General features: G+C 49.1%; 1 protein-coding gene across 1 annotated transcript in view; it reads left to right on the forward strand.

Moving 5' to 3' along the window:
* Positions 1-20,108, forward strand: part of NUGGC (nuclear GTPase, germinal center associated) — an 864,070-nt gene that overhangs the window by 515,131 nt on the left and 328,831 nt on the right. Inside the window, exon 12 of the mRNA XM_029596224.1 lies at positions 13,818-13,951. Coding sequence (XP_029452084.1) covers positions 13,818-13,951 — 134 coding nt within the window. The remainder of the gene's footprint in view (positions 1-13,817; positions 13,952-20,108) is intronic.

Below are 20,108 nucleotides of genomic sequence, written 5' to 3' on the forward strand. Positions count from 1 at the left end.
ATCACAAAAGACATCTGCGATCTGGAGCCACCTTAAAGTGATGGAGGACTCGCATTTTCTTGGTGTAATTACTGTGGCAGGGCTATTAGCAGAGACAAGCAAATGGGACATCTATCTAATTTTGGTATGATGCATCATATGAAGAGGCAACACCCAACAACAGTACTGCCATATGAGGATGGTGGCAGTACCAGTCAGAGGACCCCTTCCAAGCAGCGTAAAGTGGTTGAAAATGAGCAGAGTCACCCCACGCCCTCAGCCCCTTCTAGCAGTCAGGCGGCAGGCCAGAGCCCCCTGACATGTGACAGAAGCGAGAACCCACCATGGACGAAATAGGGTAGAATGTGGTAATGCTATCCCGGGGTAGGAGGCAGGCAGCCTCAAAATTTGTAACCAGGAGCATTGGGGAAATGATTGCCCTTGATGACCAGCCCTTGTAGATAGTGGAGAATGTGGGTTTTAAGCATTTTCTGAAGGTCGCAGTTCCAAATTACAAAGTCCACTCTAGAACCACATTTAGCAGAAAGGTCATCTCCAGCCTGTATAAGCAGTGTCGCAGTCACATCCAAGCGCTGCTAGCTAAGGCAGAGGGGAGTGTGCATTTCACCTGCGATATCTGGACTGCCATGAATGCTGCAGACTCTTACCTCTCCCCGCCAGAACACTGGTGGTACCTGGCTGAGGCAGGGGCAGGCAGCAGCTCTATTAGTGATATGATAGAGGTGTTTAAAATCATGAGAGGTCTAGAACAGGTAGATGTGAATCATTTTTTTACTCGTTCAGATAATAGAAAGTCTAGGGGGCACTCCATGATGTTAGCATATGGTAAATTTAAAACTAATCGGAGAAAGTTCTTTTTCATTCAATGCACAATTAAACTCTGGAATTTGTTGCCAGAGGTTGTGGTTAGTGCAGTAGTGTAGCTGTGTTTAAAAAAGGATTGGATAAGTTCTTGGAGGAGAAGTCCATTACCTACTATTAATTAAGTTGACTTAAATAATAACCACCGCTATTACTAGCAACGGTAACATGGAATAGACTTAGTTTTTGGGTACTTGCCACGTTCTTATGGCCTCGATTGGCCACTGTTGGAAACAGGATGCTGGGCTTGATGGACCCTTGGTCTGACCCAGTATGGCATGTTCTTATATAGGCTCCCTCTCTCTGGCATCCACACTCAAGAATCCCCCCTCCTGCTCTCTCACCTCCCATGCTCTCTCTCACACCCTCCTGCTCGCCCCATGTTTCTCACCCCCTGCTGTCTCTCTCTCACCCTCCCATCTCTCCCTCTTCTCCTCTCTCTCACACCCCTCTCCCTGCTCTCTCACCTTCCCCTCCCCCACACCCCTCCCCTTTCTCACACCTCTCCTCTCACACACACATATTCACTCTTACTGGGGCCTTCATCTTTGCCGCGAGCGAAGCACACTCTGTTCGCGACCCACGGGGGCCTTCATCTTTGCCGTGAATGGCGCACTGGGGCCTTCTTCTTCACTCGCGCCATCCACGGCATGCCGGGGTCTCCTCTGCCATTTTCTGTGCAGAATTTGGCAATTCTGTGCAGGGGGGAATTCTGTGCAAATTCTGCGTTCTGCAGTAGTGCAACATTCCCCGAGGACTAAGAATTGTAGTTCTCAGCAATTCTCTTGAAACTTGTGGAATGAAATCAGATGGGAGAAAGAACTACAGGGTACCAGATTGTGGCAAAGTGGCATAAATAGCCTAAGGCTCTGGAAAGGGGCGAAGGGGTAAACGTTTTTGCAAGAGTTCTCCAAGGGTACTGTGAGAGCAGCAAAGAAGCAACAAGAGGAAAAAGAACACACCTAGGTTCAAAAAAAGGGAACCAGCAATAGTGAAATGAACTCATGATGGAAAAGTCCATAAACAGGGAGGGACAAGATGGCCACCGATTGAGATGCGCATATAGAACCTCTCTCTCCGTTTTCCTCTTTCCCTAGGATTACCTTTTTTTTTTTTAATGCCTCACACTAACAGGAAAACTAAATTGAGGGATAATATTACCAGTTCTTTCTTGCCCGGCTTGTTCCAACCCTGGATTGAGGGTTTCTTCACTGCAATGCCAGCGTTAACTCCCGTAGCGATGGCCATTGCAGAGGATGATGGTGACTGGAAGTCTCCTCTGCTGGCTGAAGAGATTTCTCTCAGCCCAGGAGCACCATTCACACCAACTCCCCCTCATCATGGAGCGCCGTTACTGTCAGACATGTTGTTGGCTCCCCTGGAGGTGAGTCGGAGAGCTTCGACCTTGTCGGGGGTGGTTCCGGAGGAGGCTGGAAGCTGTGTGCTTTCTTCTGCGATGGCAGCATTGTCAACTGTTGAAAAGAATGCCCCTGGTTCAGAAGATATTAGAGCGATTGCTTCTTCACCTTTGGCCCTGATATCAGCCCCTCCTGATGGTTTGGATGAAGGTGTACTTCAGAGTGGAGGTGATCTGATGAATGTTCCGGTTGATAAGCTTGTTCTTAGTAAACCACCTATGATTTCCCTAGAAGATCTATGGAATGCTTTAGTGACTTTGGAAACTTCTATTTTTCTAGCATGTAGCAGATGGACTCAGAACCAATGGGTATAGTGTACTCCTGATAGTTGGAGAAGGATCAGATTTCAATCTGACGTCAGCCCCTAGTACATATACCCCTGCAGGAAGTGCAGCTTTTCAGTATTTTCCGTCTCCATAGCAGTTAGGGACTCTAGGCACGCTAGCACAGCGTTAGAGTAAAGGTTTTACCAAAGAAACCCAAATTAAGAAGAAAACTCACCTCTACAGATGAGCCCCGCTCTCCTGCGGTGACACTCTTGGATCCCTCCCCCAGTCGAGAATTCCCGAGGTGATTTCTGTGGTCCCTTGGAGGTAAGCCTCGGTTAGGCGGTCATCTTTCGGCGGGGACCTAGCCCCCGATCTCGGGCGTGGCTGAGAGGTAGCGGGTGCAACCTTGAGCGCGGCGGTGAAGGTAGTTGCCCTCTCTCCCCACAGCCGGAGACCACCCAGAATGAAACTGGGAAGCGCTGAAGACAAGGTAAGGTAGAAATCTTCCTTAAAGACTCCGGTCTCCGAAGCTAGAGGAGTTGCACAGGTCGCCGGCCAGGACCAGTGCTACCGGGTTGATCCGCCCTAGCAGGGCTAGGCCCCGGCTAAATCCAAGGGACCTCCCTCGTGGAGACCCTCCGTGGTGGTCGCCATCTTGTCCGCGAGGTCGCCGTCGCCATATTTGCCCTGTTCACCACCCTGTCCGCTGCTTCGGTCCATGTGCACAGGGGCGAGCCGTGTGCACAAAATCCTTGTGCACGCAAAGTCACGCGCACAAGTGCCGGGCGCACAAGTTAAGCGCATAGCCACGCGCTCAAGGTGCCGGGCGCACAACTTCGAACTGTGCGCACACCTATACGCACGTCTCACGGCATGCGCGCAGTAAACCTGCATGCGAGTCTTAGGCGCACAACTGTATTATACGTGCATAAAACCATGGCTCCACCTGAAATGAAACCCAAAGTTCAATGCCTTTGCACAGCAAAGGCATTGAACCCAATGCAAAGGCATGAGGAGCAATGCACAGCATGAGGAAGCTACGGCCCTGTGCATTCACTGCAAAAAGGCCCTATGGGACCCAGCTCTTGGCCCTCCCCAACCGGTACCGGACCCCAACCCCTCCAGCGGTACGCCGGACCTGGCACCACACAGCGTGACCCCCCCCTCAAACGGGGCTCCCTAGAGACACGGCACCCTTCAACCTAGACCCAGCTTCGATCCCCTGGGTGGAATTCTTCAAAGGTCTGCATACCTTTGTCCACATGCAACCGGGGCCTCCGGCAATGCGGCCACAGGTACCACCAGAGGACCCCAGCATTCCAGGACCTTCTAAGCCCAGGGAGGTGAGCCCACCACCCAGAAGCCCCACCTTCGGGGACACAGACATCTCAGAGGAGGAGCCAGAACCCCTGGAGGAAGAGGAACTCCCTCCGAGGACAGAGCCCCATCGAACCATGAGATTGTTCCTCACCAAGGACGATCTCTCAGACCTAGTCACGCAAAGCTTGAAAGAACTTAACTTCCCGGGTACAAGGGACTTTGTCAGACCTCACGTCACTTCCCACTGTTACAGGCAGTCCAGCAAATAATTGACCTGGAATGGGAGGCCCCAGAAACTACATTCAAAGGGGGCTGAGCTTTGGCAACAATGTACCCTCTGGACCCCGCCGCCAAAGATCTCCTGGCATACCCGAAAGTAGATGCCATGGTCTGTGCTGTCTCGAAGTGCACTACGATCCCAGTAGAAGGAGGAGCAGCGCTCAAGGATGCTCAAGACAGACTTCTGGAATCTATCCTCAAACAGTCATTTGATGTCTCTGCTATGTCTCTACAGATCGCGGCCTGCTGTGCTGTGGTGACATGCGCCTGCTTAGCACAAACCAGGAACAACACTCCTGGGGAAACCCTGGAACCAGCCGTATCATTTCTCATGGACGCCACTTCGGATCTGGTATGCACAACAGCTAGAGGAGTCTCATCCGCAGTTGCAGCCAGAAGACAAATCTGGCTCCGAAACTGGTCAGCTGACGCATCCTCCAAAACAAGACTCACAAGGATGCCCTTCGAGGGACAACTCCTATTCGGCAGTGAACTAGAGAAACTAGCCAACAAGTGGGGCTAGTCCCCACTGCCGCTGCTACAGGAGGACAGAAATAAGAGAAACCAGCTATCCTTCCCACAGACCTCCAGAGCCAGAGGAGCACAGCGCTTCAACCCATATAGAAGCGCATATCAGTCATCCCGCCCCGCAGGCCGGAACCAGTCCTTTCGAAACAAGCACAATAAAAGAGGAGCCAGCTCGGGCCCAGGCCCAAGCCACACCCCACAATGAGAATCAGATGACCCATCTACAGGCAGAAGCCATAGGGTGCAGACTGGACCTTTTCTACCACAGATGGGTCGAGAACTTCGGACAAGTGAGTCCTCTCCATCATTCGAGAGGGATATTATCTGGATTTCCACCACCTCCCTCCGGCCAAGTTCGTGGAATCTCCTTGCCATGACCCTTCGTAAAGACTGGCAGAGGAAGCCACATTGACCAGGTTGTTAGCCCTAAGGGCGATAACACCGGTGCCTCCACAACAAATAAATACTGGCCATGATTCTATTTTATCGTTCCCAAGAAGGAAGGAACATTCAAAACCTATCCTGGTTGACCGTTACCTTCAGGTAACGGTCAACCGTTACCTGAAGATTCCCCGCTTCCGCATGGAAACCCTATGCTCGGTAATAAGGGCGATACAGCCGGGAGAGTTCCTTACCTCCCTGGATCTGTTGGAGGCCTACCTACACATCCCAATCCATCAAGAGCATCAGCGTTTCCTATGCTTCTTGATCCTGGACTGCCACTACCAGTTCCGGACTCTACCCTTCGGGTTAGCCACTGCACCCCGGACATTCACCAAGATCATAGTGGTAGTGGCATCAGCACTGAGGAAGGAAGGAATCCACGTGCACCCTTATCTAGACGATTGGCTGATCAGAGCGAAATCCCCAGAGGAAAGCCACCAAGCCACCAACAGAGTCAAAACTTTACTGGAGAGACTCGGTTGGGTGATCAACACAAGCAAAAGCTGCCTGCAGCCTTCCCAATCAGAATATCTGGGAGTTCAGTTTGACACCAAACAGGACAAGGTCATCCTGACACCAACAAGGAGATCAAAACTAATGACCCAGTTACGAACCCTGTTGAGCGACCCTCGCCCCACAGCGTGGGATTACCTATAAGTTCTCGGCCTCATGGCATCCACACTGGAGGTAGTCCCATGGGCACGGGCTCTCATGAGACCTCTACAATGCTCGCTTCTATCTCGATGGAATCCTGTGTCCCAGATCTACACCGTACAGCTCCAGCTCCCGGACAGAGTTCGGGCCCAACTACAATGGTGGCTACAAGAAGCCCATCTGAGCCAGGGAACGAGGCTATCCTCCCCAAACTGGATCCTACTCACCTCGGATGCCAGCCTACAAGGATGGGGAGCACACTGCCAGGAACTCACCGCCCAAGGGCAATGGAATGATCAAGAGTCGGGATGGAATATCAATCGCCTAGAAGCTAGGGCAGTCAGACTAACCTGCCTAAGGTTCACTCACAGACTCCAAGGCAAAGCGGTCAGAGTAATGTCAGACAACGCCACAATGGTGGCCTATATCAACTGGCAGGGAGGAACCAGAAGCCAACAGGTGTCACTGGAAATAGACCCCCTTATGTCATGGGCGGAAGCAAACCTCCAAGAGATCTCGGCGGTGCACATCGCCGGGAAAGACAATGTCACAGCGGACTTCCTCAGCAGGGAAAATCTAGGCCCAGGGGAATGGAAACTGTCAACCACAGCATTCCAATTGATAGTAAACCATTGGGGAACGCCAGCCATGGACCTCCTGGCAAGCCGGTCCAATGCCCAGGTACCCAGTTTCTTCAGCCGCAGGCGGGAACCCCAGTCCCAGGGAATCAATGCCCTAGTACAGACCTGGCCACAGGAGGCTCTCTTATACGCCTTTCCGCCGTGGCCCCTCTTGGGCACGATCATCCACAAGATAGAACATCACAAGGGACCAGTAGGGGAGGAGTTAAGATGGCGGCATGCACTGAGCCTTAAGTCGGAGCTCTCTGGACATTTGTTGAATTTATTTCCTTTGAAGAAATGCCTGCTAAAAGAAAAGGGAAAGTACGGACCTACCAGTCTGTGCAAACTCCCTCTTCAAGTTTCCAACCGGAGATAACCGGCTTTATGTGCCCTGCGCTCCAACAGAGGAGAACAGAGGAAGCTGATGTGCACGACGGCATGGGAGAGCCGTCTGTGCCGGCAGGGGAGGTGTCTCTCGGCCCGGATGGAGGAGACCGCCTGTGCAGAGAGCTGGCGAGGAGCTAGAAGGGGAGGAGCCGGTGGCAATTCAAACCGGCACCCCTACAGAAAGCCCCTCACGTTTGTCGGATGGTGTTGATCCGGGTCCCTCCACCTCGAGCCCGGTGGAAGAACAGAGAAATGCGGTGATATCTGAGCCCAGCGGGAGGCTGGAAGAAAGCATGAATGCCGATAATGCCCCCAGGCAGCAGCTAATAGCTATACCAACACGGCCTGCACAGGTAACATTAGATTCTCTATGGGACTTTATGCCTGGGATGGCCTCTGCAATAAATTCTTTGAGTGACAAATTGGAGCAATCTAACTCACAAAGCCTTCAAAAAACCACTGATATACAAAAACAAGTCGATGTATTGAAAGGAAAAGTCAGTGGTTTGGAAGAGAAAGGCAATGAGTTTCAGAATTATAAAATAGCAGCGATTAAAGACCGCGAGGTTTTATCTAGGCGGATGGAATTCCTGGAAAATAAATCTAGACATTTAAACCTTCATTTGATAAATTTTCCCAGAGAAGTAGGGGAGATTCCATACACCACTTTGAAGAAATTTTTCATGGAAAAATTGGAAATTGCTGAAGAAAATTTTCCATCTATCAACACCTGCTTTTTTCTTCCTTTCCCAAGACAGTCAGAAAGTGCCAGCAATGTTCCCTTTGCAGGAAATTTAACAGGTTTTTTGGAAGATTCAACCCTGGAAGTTATAAATAGGGGAACACTCCTGGTATCCTTTATTACATCGAAGGATATTGGCTTGGTGATGAAGTCGTATTTCAGGAAATATCCTATAAACTTTCATGAAGCAACAGTGAAAATATTTCCAGATTTAGCCCCAGCCACACAGGCCAGGCGTCGAGGTTTTTTAAACCTCAGACAAGAGGCTGTTGGGCTGAGCTTTACAGTAAAAATGTTGTTTCCTTGTAAATGTTTCCTTTCAAAGGGTAATGAACGCTTTGTGTTTTTTACGTCAGACCAGTTAAAAGAATTTATAGATGCCAGGAAAATTAACATCCTAACCCAGTAAGATTGATATGGAGTGTGGGTAAAGTGTATCTGCCATCAGTCTTTATATAATTATTTTTTGTGTTGCACTTCCTTAAGATTTCAAACCTCCTCTCCACTATATATTCTGCTGGGAGTGGGAATGTATGGTTGAAAGTATATAATCTTTAATTATGTGATTACCCTAACTTGTTTGTTTCCTTCATAATTATTTTTTCTTTCCTTTTCTTTTCCTTTTATGTAAAAGGAAAAATGTAAAGTTAGGAGTAACAATTTTCTTTATGTTAAGAAACCACTGTATTTCTTTATAAGCAAATAATATTTTGTTTATGTACTGGAAAATATAAATAAAGAATTAAAAAACAAAACAAAACAAGGGACCAGTACTTCTAGTGGCCCCGGACTGGCCAAGAAGACCATGGTACGCAGACATGTGAAGACTATTGGCAGGGAACCCCCTGCCTCTGCCTCCACACAGAGACCTGCTCCAACAGGGGCCGATCCTCCATGAGGATCCAGCTCAATTCTCTCTTACGGCCTGGCCATTGAGAGGGCTTGCCTAAGGAGGAGAGGTTACTCGGGGGCAGCAATTGACACCCTACTCCGAGCACGCAAATTCTCCACTTCCCTGACATACATAAGGATTTGGAGAGTATTCGAAGCCTGGTGTGAAGACCACAACGTCATGCCACACTCAGTCAAAATTCCTACCATTTTGGAATTTCTACAGAACGGACTACAGAAGGGATTGTCCCACAACTCCATCAAGGTACAGGTGGCGGCCTTGTCATGCTACGGAGCCAAGAGTGGGAGTGGCAGCATAGCCTCTCACTCGGATGTCACCCACTTCCTAAAAGGAGTCAAGCACATCTGACCACTAGGGATGTGAATCGTTTTTTGACGATTTAAAATATTGTCCGATATATTTTAAATCGTCAAAAATCGTTAGGGCCACGATACAATACCAATTCCCCCGATTTATCGTTAAAAAATCGTAAATCGGGGGAAGGGGGAGGGCAGAAAAACCGGCACACTAAAACCCCCTAAAACCCACCCCCGACCCTTTAAATTAAATCCCCCACCTTCCCGAACCCCCCCCCTGCTTTAAATTACCTGGGGATCCAGCGGTGGTCCAGAACGGCGGCGGTCCAGAACGGCCCCCTCAATTGAATCCTGTTGTCTTCAGCCGGCGCCATTTTGCAAAATGGCCGCCGCAAAATGGCGGCGGCCATAGACAAAAACGATTCGACGCAGGAGGTCGTTCCGGACACCCGCTGGACTTTTGGCAAGTCTTGTGGGGGTCAGGAGGCCCCCCCCCAAGCTGGCCAAAAGTTTCTGGGAGTCCAGCGGGGTTCAGGAAGCGATTTCTTGCCGCGAATCGTTTTCCGTACGGAAAATGGCGCCGGCAGGAGATCGACTGCAGGAGGTCGTTCAGCGGGGGTTCCGGACCGCCGCTGAACGACCTCCTGCAGTCGATCTCCTGCCGGCGCCATTTTCCGTACGGAAAACGATTCGCGGCAAGAAATCGCTTCCTGAACCCCGCTGGACTCCCAGAAACTTTTGGCCAGCTTGGGGGGGGGCCTCCTGACCCCCACAAGACTTGCCAAAAGTCCAGCGGGTGTCCGGAACGACCTCCTGCGTCGAATCGTTTTTGTCTATGGCCGCCGCCATTTTGCGGCAGCCATTTTGCAAAATGGCGCCGGCTGAAGACAACAGGATTCAATTGAGGGGGCCGTTCCGGACCGCCGCCGTTCTGGACCACTGCTGGATCCCCAGGTAATTTAAAGAATGGGGGGGGGGGTTCGGGAGGGTGGGGGATTTAATTTAAAGGGTTGGGGGTGGGTTTTAGGGGGTTTTAGTGTGCTGGCTCACGATTGTAACGATTTTCACACACCCAAACGGCAACAATACGATTCCCTCCCCCTCCCAGCCGAAATTGATCGTTAAGACGATCGAGGACACGATTCACATCTCTACTGACCACCCCTAAAGTGGCCGGTGCCTCTTTGGAACCTCATTCTGGTCCTAGATTACCTAGTGGGATCCTCCTTCAGGGCTCGCCGAGGCCTGTCTCTCAGACTATTAACATTGAAAGCAGCCTTCCTGCTGGTAGTCTGTTCAGCTCATCGTATATCGGAGCTACAGGCTCTGACCTGCCGGGAGCCATTCCTCAGACTCACCCCAGGAACCATCCAGCTGCGCACAGTTCCGTCTTTCCTACCCAAGGTGGTGTCTCACTTCCACCTCAACCAAACCATCTGGCTACCATCGCCAGATGAACAGAAGAATTCAGAAGAGGCTCGAAGTCTATGACATCTCAACGTCGGCAGGCTACTAGCCAGATACCTGGAAAGCTCAGAGCCCGTACGAAAGACGGACCATCTGTTCGTCCTCCACAGCGGAAAGAAGCAGGGGGAAGCGGCCTCGCGGGCAACCATAGCCCGCTGGATCAAAGAAGTCATCAAGGCTGCCTACGTGGAAGCAGGCAAGCCACAGCCTTTACAAGTCAAGGCCCATTCTACCAGAGCCCAGGCAGTGTCCTGGGCGGAAGCCAAGATGATGTCACCAGCCGAGATCTGCAGGGTGGTGACATGGTCCTCCATTCACACCTTCTCCAGGTTTTACCACCTGGATGTTCAGGCTCGAGAGGACACAGCATTTGCAAGGGCAGTACTAAGTGGGCCACGGGCAGCCTCCCACCCGTTTCGGGAGTAGCTTTTATACATCCCATTGGTTCTGAGTCCATCTGCTACATGCTAGGAAATGGAGAAATTACTTACCTGATAATTTCATTTTCCTTAGTGTAGACAGATGGACTCAGCAGCCCACCCACGGCTGCTGTTACTCATGGAATTCTCGGGGGACATCCCCGAGAGCGAGTGAATCAAGGGTAAGCTATGCTTTCCTTCATCTAGGTCACCCATCCTACCGGTATCGACGTTTGCCGGTTGAGGGCACTGGCGGTCTCCAGCTATAGCCAAATTCAACCAGTTCATGTTAATCAAGTTAACCAAGTTATAAAGTTAATCAAGTTATGAAGTTATTCTAATTAGTCAGTCACACATATATCCACAGAGCTTTTCAAGGAGAATACTGAAGAGCTGCACTTCCTGCAGGGGTATATGTACTAGGGGCTGATGTCAGATTGAAATCTGATCCGTCTCCAACTGATATCAGGAGTACACTATACCCATTGGGGTAGATTTTATAAAACAGCACGAGCGCGTACTTTTGTTGGCGCACCAGGCGCCAACAAAAGTACGCTGGATTTTAAAATCCGCTGGATTTTAAAATCCTGGATCGGCACGCGCAAGGCTGCCGATTTTGTCAGCCAATGTCCAATGTCCAATATTGTCCAGGTTACCAAACAGCTCCATCTGTCACTAGCCTGGTGGATACACTGCTTGAATCTCATTCAAGGCCTTCCATTTCAGGCTCCAAATCCTCAAATTACCTTAACAGATGCATCCAACCTCAGGTGGGGTGCACATGTAGACCACCTGCAGACTCAGGGAACCTGGTCTCCAGAGGAAGCCAAACACCAGATAAATTTCCTGGAGCTACGGGCGATCAGATATGCCCTCAAAGTGTTTCAGGATTGTCTATCAAACAAAGCCATCCTGATTCAAACTGACAATCAGGTTGCGATGTGGTACATCAACAAACAAGGGGGAACGGGCTCCTACCTCCTCTGTCAGGAAGTTGCACAGATATGGGCATAGGCCCTTTCCCGCTCAATGTCCCTCAAAGCAACCTACTTGCCAGGAGTGGACAATCTTTTAGCGGACAAGCGGAGTTGCATTTTCCATCCGCATGACTGGTCTCTCAATCCCACGACAGCAGACACGATATTCCAACGCTGGGGTTACCCTTACATAGACCTCTTTGCATTTGTCCACAACCACAAAGTAGACAACTTCTGCTCTCTCATTTGCAATCACCACTCGCAACCAAGAGATGTCTTTGCCCTCTCCTGGGCCAGCGGTCTCCTTTATGCGTATCCTCCACTTCCTCTCATTTCAAAGACTCTCGTAAAGCTCCGGCAGGACAAGGGATTAATGATCCTGATAGCTCCCCACTGGCCACGCCGGGTGTGGTTTCCAATCCTCCAGGAACTTTCAATACGCTGGCACATTCCTCTGGGGAAGGATCCCCTTCTAATCATTCAGAACGAAGGGTACCTGTGTCACCCCAACCTCCAGGCTCTATCTCTGACGGCCTGGATGTTGAAAGGTTAAAACTCCAAACTTTTAAACTTTCAGAGTCCGTATCTCGAGTCCTGGTGGCTTCACAAAAGCCTTCAACAAGAAGGTTTTATCGCTCTAAATGGAAGATGTTTACGGTCTGGTGCGAGGTTCCTAGACTATCTCTGGCACCTGTCAGAGTTAGGCCTAAAAGTTTCCTCTATCAGAGTACATGTTAGTGCAGTGTCTGCATACCATAAGGGTATAAGAGATGTCTCCATCTTAACACAAACCTTAATATCACGTTTCATGAGAAGCTTGCTCCATTTAAAACCTCCACTGCACCCTCTTGCCCCTGCTTGGGACCTTAATTGGTTTTGGGACAGTTCATGAAAGCTCTGTTTGAGCCTCTCCACTCCTGTGATCTCCGTTATCTCACATGGAAAGTGGTTTTCCTTGTCGCTATCACGTCCGTTCACAGAGTTAGTAAATTGCAGGCCTTAATTACCTATCCGCCTTACACTAAAATTCTGCATGACAGGGTAGTGCTCCACACTCACCCTACGTTTTTACTAAAGGTAGTGTCGGAATTTCATATCAATCAATTTATTATCCTACCTACCTTTTTTCCCAGGCCCCATTCAAGCCCAGGAGAACAGGCTCTGCTTTCCTTAGACTGCATACGTGCTGTAGCCTTCTATCTAGAACGCACGTCAACCCACAGAAAATCCACTCAATTGTTTGTTTCGTTCGATACCATCAAACTGGGGAATCCTGTGGGAAAGCAAACCCTCTCCTCCTGGTTGGCGGACGGTATCTCCTTTTGCTACCAGCACGCTGGCATTCCGCTACAAGACCGTGTGAAAGCACACTCTATCAAGACCATGGCAACATAAGCAGCGCACCTTCACTCAGTGCTGCTTGCTGATATATGTAAGGCTGCTACCTGGAGCTCTCTCCATACCTTCGCAGCCCATTATTGCTTAGATAAGGCTGGCAGACAAGATTCCATCTTTGGCCAGTCTTTTCTACGCAACTTATTTTCAGTTTAACTTACCAACATCCTTCCGCCGACCCGTGTAGGGTTCAGGATGCCCTCCTAACCAAAATCCACCCCTGTTGTTGTGCCTGTTGCATGTCTCTGGGTGCATTTGGTGCATTGCTCGGGCATCCTCAGCTCGGTACTCACCCACATGTGAGGACTACTATCCTGCTTATCCTCTGAGAAAGCAGAGTTGCTTACCTGTAACAGGTGTTCTCACAGGACAGCAGGATGTTAGTCCTCACGAAACCCACCCGCCATCCCGCGGAGTTTGGTTCGCTTGAGATTTATTTTATTTTTTCGCATGTTCTTTTTGCTATACACGAGACTGAAGGGGGACCCCTGCTGGATGCAGGGTTGGTGCTATGCTGGGCATGCCCAGTAGGTGCCAGTCAAAGTTCTAGAAACTTTGACAAAAGTGTTCCGTGATTGGGCTCCATCCTGATGATGTCACCCATATGTGAGGACTAACATTCTGCTGTCCTGTGAGAACACTTGTTACAGGTAAGCAACTCTGCTTTCTTGACACATACCTTAAGTCTCCCACCCTGAATCCATTATTGTATCAACTAAGCCACTCTCTCTTCCAAATACCATGTCATCTTGACAATTAAGCAGTTTTATAGATATATTACATCACCTAGATTTTCAATAATTATATATTTTATTTACTTTTCAGAAATACCAGAATTAAGAGAATACATCAGGAATATATGTCTCAGACAAAAGAAGAAAATGATAGAAGAGTATGTGAAAGAATGTTTTGGAATTCTGGCTTTCATACAGATATTCAGCTCTGAAAAAAACACTCAGGTATTGAAATGACCACATTTGGGCCTGGTTCACTAAACCTTTTCTTTCCTCATTGTCTGTTTAAGAAAAAAGCAGACAGAGTAATTTTCAAAGGAAAATGTAAATATAACATACTATTGTAGCAATTTTCAAAAGCCCATTTACTGGCATTAAGTGCACTGAACCACAGATAAAACCTACTGAGAATTCAATAGCATATATTGAAGCAATTGTTTATCCTTTAAATGCTTATCTATATAGGAAAATTGTGAAGGATCTCTGCTAGTCATGAGGAGGGCAATTTCCAAAAGCCTTTTCCTCAGGTAAATGGGCAATTTAAATATTTCCTTCCCTGTATGCAACTAAAAGTACGCATGTAGTAGAGATGTGAATCGTTTTCCATATCGTCTTAACGATAGAAATCGTGTGGCAGGGCAAGAAAATCGTGTTAGGCACGATTTTTTAGTTAAAAAATCGTTAAAAATCGTTTTTTCCGATTAGTGCGCACTAACTCGAGTTAGTGCGCACTAACGGGAGTTAGTGCGCACTAACTGAAAATGATACAATTTGACACTTTTCAGGTCAGTTAAGGTCAGTTTAGGAATGAATATGTATTCCTATTGGCTGCCCTCTTATTTATTCATGTTACCAAGCTTCCCACTGACAGTATATGGGGGATGGGAAATGGAAACAGTTGGTAGCTTGACAAAACAAGTAATGTGATCAGTCAATGTGACTAGAACTTGTGCCCTAACCCTGATACCAGGGGTATTGTGATCTTCCTGCACACAGTGCCCTATCCCTATTAATACCAGGAGTGTTGTGATCTTCCTGCACACAGTGCCCTATCCCTATTAATACCAGGAGTGTTGTGATCTTCCTGCACACAGTGCCCTAACCCTATTAATACCAGGAGTGTTGTGATCTTCCTGCACACAGTGCCCTAACCCTGGCACCAGGGGTGTTGTGATCTTCCTGCACACAGTGCCCTATCCCTATTAATACCAGGAGTGTTGTGATCTTCCTGCACACAGTGCCCTAACCCTGGCACCAGGGGTGTTGTGATCTTCCTGCAAACAGTGCCCTATCCCTATTAATACCAGGAGTGTTGTGATCTTCCTGCACACAGTGCCCTAACCCTGGCACCAGGGTTGTTGTGATCTTCCTGCACACAGTGCCCTATCCCTATTAATACCAGGAGTGTTGTGATCTTCCTGCACACAGTGCCCTAACCCTGGCACCAGGGTTGTTGTGATCTTCCTGCACACAGTGCCCTATCCCTATTAATACCAGGAGTGTTGTGATCTTCCTGCACACAGTGCCCTAACCCTGGCACCAGGGGTGTTGTGATCTTCCTGCACACAGTGCCCTATCCCTATTAATACCAGGAGTGTTGTGATCTTCCTGCACACAGTGCCCTAACCCTGGCACCAGGGGTGTTGTGATCTTCCTGCACACAGTGCCCTATCCCTATTAATACCAGGAGTGTTGTGATCTTCCTGCACACAGTGCCCTATCCCTATTAATACCAGGAGTGTTGTGATCTTCCTGCACACAGTGCCCTATCCCTAATACCAGGGGTGTTGTGATCTTCCTGCACGCAGTGCCCTATTCCTGATACCGGGGGTGTTGGGATCTTCTTGCACACATCCCGGTATCAGGGATAGGGCACTGCATGCAGGAAGATCACAACACTCCTGGTATCAGGAATAGGGCACTGTGTGCAGGAAGATCACAACACCCCTGGTAATAGGGATAGGGCACTGCGTGCAGGAAGATCACAACACTCCTGGTATTAATAGGGATAGGGCACTGCATGCAGGAAGATCACAACACCCCTGGTATCAGGGATAGGGCACTGTGTGCAGGAAGATCACAATACCCCGGAGGAGTGAGGGTCAGGCAGCTCCCCCCTGTCTGTGAAGCCAGCCTCTCACCACTAATGCAGGGAGGGAGCTGTCTCAGACTTCACCATCCTCCCCCCCCCCCTCACCCACACACCATTCACTGGCTGGGACATGGGGGAAGTCAGGAGTGAGGGTCAGGCAGCTCCCCCCTGTCTGTGAAGCCAGCCTCTCACTAGTAATGCAGGGAGGGAGCTGTCTCAGACTTCACCATCCTCCCCCCCCCTCACCCACACACCATTCACTAGCTGGGACATGGGGGAAGTCAGGAGTGAGGGTCAGGCAGCTCCCCCCTGTCTGTGAAGCCAGCCTCTCACTAGTAATGCAGGGAGGGAGCTGTCTCAGACTTCACCATCCTCCCCCCCCCCTCACCCACACACCATTCACTAGCTGGGACATGGGGGAAGTCAGGAGTGAGGGTCAGGCAGCTCCCCCCTGTCTGTGAAGCCAGCCTCTTACTAGTAATGCAGGGAGGGAGCTGTCTCAGACTTCACCATCCTCCCCCCCCTCTCACCCACACACCATTCACTAGCTGGGACATGGGGGAAGTCAGGAGTGAGGGTCAGGCAGCTCCCCCCTGTCTGTGAAGCCAGCCTCTCACTAGTAATGCAGGGAGGGAGCTGTCTCAGACTTCACCATCCTCCCCCCCGCCCCCCCCCCCCCACCCTCACCCACACACCATTCACTAGCTGGGACATGGGGGAAGTCAGGAGTGAGGGTCAGGCAGCTCCCTCCTGTCTGTGAAGCCAGCCTCTCACTAGTAATGCAGGGAGGGAGCTGTCTCAGACTTCACCATCCTCCCACCCCCCCCCCCTCACCCACACACCATTCACTAGCTGGGACATGGGGGAAGTCAGGAGTGAGGGTCAGGCAGCTCCCCCCTGTCTGTGAAGCCAGCCTCTCACTAGTAATGCAGGGAGGGAGCTGTCTCAGACTTCACCATCCTCCCCCCCTCACCCACACACCATTCACTAGCTGGGACATGGGGGAAGTCAGGAGTGAGGGTCAGGCAGCTCCCCCCTGTCTGTGAAGCCAGCCTCTCACTAGTAATGCAGGGAGGGAGCTGTCTCAGACTTCACCATCCTCCCCCTCTCACCCACACACCATTCACTAGCTGGGACATGGGGGAAGTCAGGAGTGAGGGTCAGGCAGCTCCCCCCTGTCTGTGAAGCCAGCCTCTCACTAGTAATGCAGGGAGGGAGCTGTCTCAGACTTCACCATCCTCCGCCCCCCCCTCACCCACACACCATTCACTAGCTGGGACATGGGGGAAGTCAGGAGTGAGGGTCAGGCAGCTCCCCCCTGTCCGTGAAGCCAGCCTCTCACTAGTAATGCAGGGAGGGAGCTGTCTCAGACTTCACCATCCTCCCCCCCTCACCCACACACCATTCACTAGCTGGGACATGGGGGAAGTCAGGAGTGAGGGTCAGGCAGCTCCCCCCTGTCTGTGAAGCCAGCCTCTCACTAGTAATGCAGGGAGGGAGCTGTCTCAGACTGGTATCAGGGATAGGGCACTGAGTGCAGGAAGATCACAACACCCCTGGTATCAGGAATAGGGCACAGGTTCTAGTCATATTGACTGATCACATTACTTTTTTTGTCAACTACCAACAGTTTTCATTTCCCATCCCCCAACCATCACCTCAGTTGGAACCTTGGTAACATCAATAGATAAGAGGGCAGCCAGCCAATAGGAATACATATTCATTCCTAACTGACCTTTACTGACCTGGATAGTGTCAATAATTTGTATCATTTTCTGTTAGTGTTCCTGAGTTTCCATTTGCATTTCCCATCCCCCCAACCATCACCTCAGTGGGAACCTGGTTAACATCAATAGATAAGAGGGCAGCCAGCCAATAGGAACACATATTCATTCCTAACTGACCTTTACTGACCTGGAAAGTGTCAATTTGTATCATTTTCAGTTAGTGCGCACTAACTCGAGTTAGTGCGCACTAACTCGGAGTTAGTGCGCACTAACTCCCGTTAGTGCGCACTAACACGATTTAACGATTTTTAACGATAAATCGTTAGAATTTCTATTGTATCGTGTTCTATAACGATTTAAGACGATATTAAAATTATCGGACGATAATTTTAATCGTTAAAAAACGATTCACATCCCTAGCATGTAGTACTCCTGAGATCAACACAGTTTACCTGGGCTTGGGCTTCTGTCATCCTATGCTCTTTCCAGCTGCTTGCCAGGTAACTGGTGAAGTTGTAGCCTGTTTGCTTACTTCTCTCAGCTTCTTCAGTGGTTAACCAAGGACCTTAAATTTAGGATGTTCATTCATTCAGAAGAGAGGATTGCCAAGGAGGTAAAGAGAGGTGACAAAACATTTTTATTTATTTATTTTTTATTTTTATATACCGATCTTCTTGCATTCGATACAAATCAAACCGGTTTACAGTGAAACAAAAACAGCTTGCCCTAGAGCAATTACATAGAACAAGGAACATCTAAAACACAACTTAGCTTAACATCTCAAAAAGACCAACTTCGAATAACAAGGAATATGCGTTAAATGAAAGCGAGAGCAAGATTGGAGTGGTAAAGCACTAAGGAAAGAAACTAGGCGTTGGATAGTCTGAAACAGTTATGAAAGGAGAGTAACGTGCTTGAAACTAAGGAGACGTGCAAAAGGCCTGACCAGCAGGGATCAATGGTCCTTGACGAGGGAAAACAGGGTGAGAAAAATGAAAAGCAGAGTGGGTCTGAGAGCAAAATTACAACAGGTTATACTTAAAAGGGGAAATAGGAAGAGACTGTGTAGGCTGAGTAGAGAAAGTAGTTGGTTAACCAGAGGGCTCTGGAAATGCTAGGTTGAATAACCATGTTTTGAGTTTTTTTTTGAAAGAGATTGGACAGGGGTCTTGTCTGAGATCCGGTGGGAGAGAGTTCCATTGAGTAGGTCCTGCTGTGGAAAGGGCCCTATTCCTTAGAGAAGTTCTAGATTGTGGTACGAGCAGGGTGCCTTGGTATGCTCTTCTTATTGGTCTGGAGGAGTTGTTGGTGTGGAACTGGAAGGTGAGATCCAGTGGCGCTAGGTTGTTTAAGTTTTTGTGCATGATAGTTAGGACTTTGTAGAGGACTCTATGTTTAATAGGGAGCCAATGGAGGTTGTAGAGGATGGGCGTGATGTGGTCCCTTTTTTTTGAGTTCGTCAGGATCCTGGCGGCTGAGTTCTGTAACATCTGAAGTGGCTTGGTCGTGGCCGCAGGGAGCCCGAGCAACAATGAGTTACAGTAGTCAACTTTGGTGAGTATGATTGATTGCAAGACCAGGTAGAAATCATAGAAGTGAAGAAGGGGTTTTAGTTTTTGAGAACTTGTAATTTGAAAAAGCCCTGCTTAGTTGTGTTGTTTACAAGATCTTTAACATAAAAAGTGTTTTTGAGGTTATCTGAAATTGAAGAAGGGGAGTTGGTGCTCAAATGGTTGTCTTTCTGTGGATGACCCCCTGGGGGAGTGGTTGTCTTTCTGGAAGAGAGGTTGTCTTCATGGGAGATGAAGAGGAATTCGGTCTTGTCTTTGTTGATGACTAGGTTTAGTTTCGAGAGGAGTGCGCTGATTTCTTGGAAGCATCTGTCCCAGAATTTTAGGGAGGTTTGTAGTGATTCCTTGATCGGGATGATAATTTGAACATCATCCGCGTATATGTAATGCTTGATTTTTAGCTTGGACAGGAGGAGGCATAGTGGGAGAAGATATATGTTGAAGAGGGTAGGTGAAAGGGAAGAACCTTGAGGGACTCCCAGTTTTGAGCTGATTGGGTGTGATTCTTTGTTATTGATTTTTACCTTAAACGATCTGGTGCTTAGGAATGAACGGAACCAGGCGAGAGCGGTGCCAGAGATACCAATGTCTGCGAGACGGTCTAGGAGGATTGCATGGTTGACCGTGTCGAAGGCTGCAGAAAGGTCCAGGAGAATAAGAAGGTGAGGAAGTCTTTTGTCCATGTTCAAGATGATGGAGTCCGTGAGAGAGATCAGAAATGATTCAGTGTTTAAGGATTTACGAAATCCGCATTGTGAAGGTGCCAGGATCTTGTGTTCTTCCAGGTATTCTGTGAGTTGTTTATTAACTATTTTCTCCATAATCTTGGCAATGAAGGGAAGGTTGGCTATGGGGCGGAAGTTAGCCAGATCAGAGGTGATACATCAGTGAAAAGAGAACAGTTCAACGTGGTATAGTGAAATTAAAAGGTGGAAAGGATCAATGTGTGGAGAGAGACGAAGAAATGGCAGAAATATTAAATGAATACTTCA

The sequence above is a fragment of the Rhinatrema bivittatum genome, chromosome 3, assembly GCF_901001135.1.
Source record: "Rhinatrema bivittatum chromosome 3, aRhiBiv1.1, whole genome shotgun sequence".
Taxonomy (NCBI): Eukaryota; Metazoa; Chordata; class Amphibia; order Gymnophiona; family Rhinatrematidae; genus Rhinatrema; species Rhinatrema bivittatum.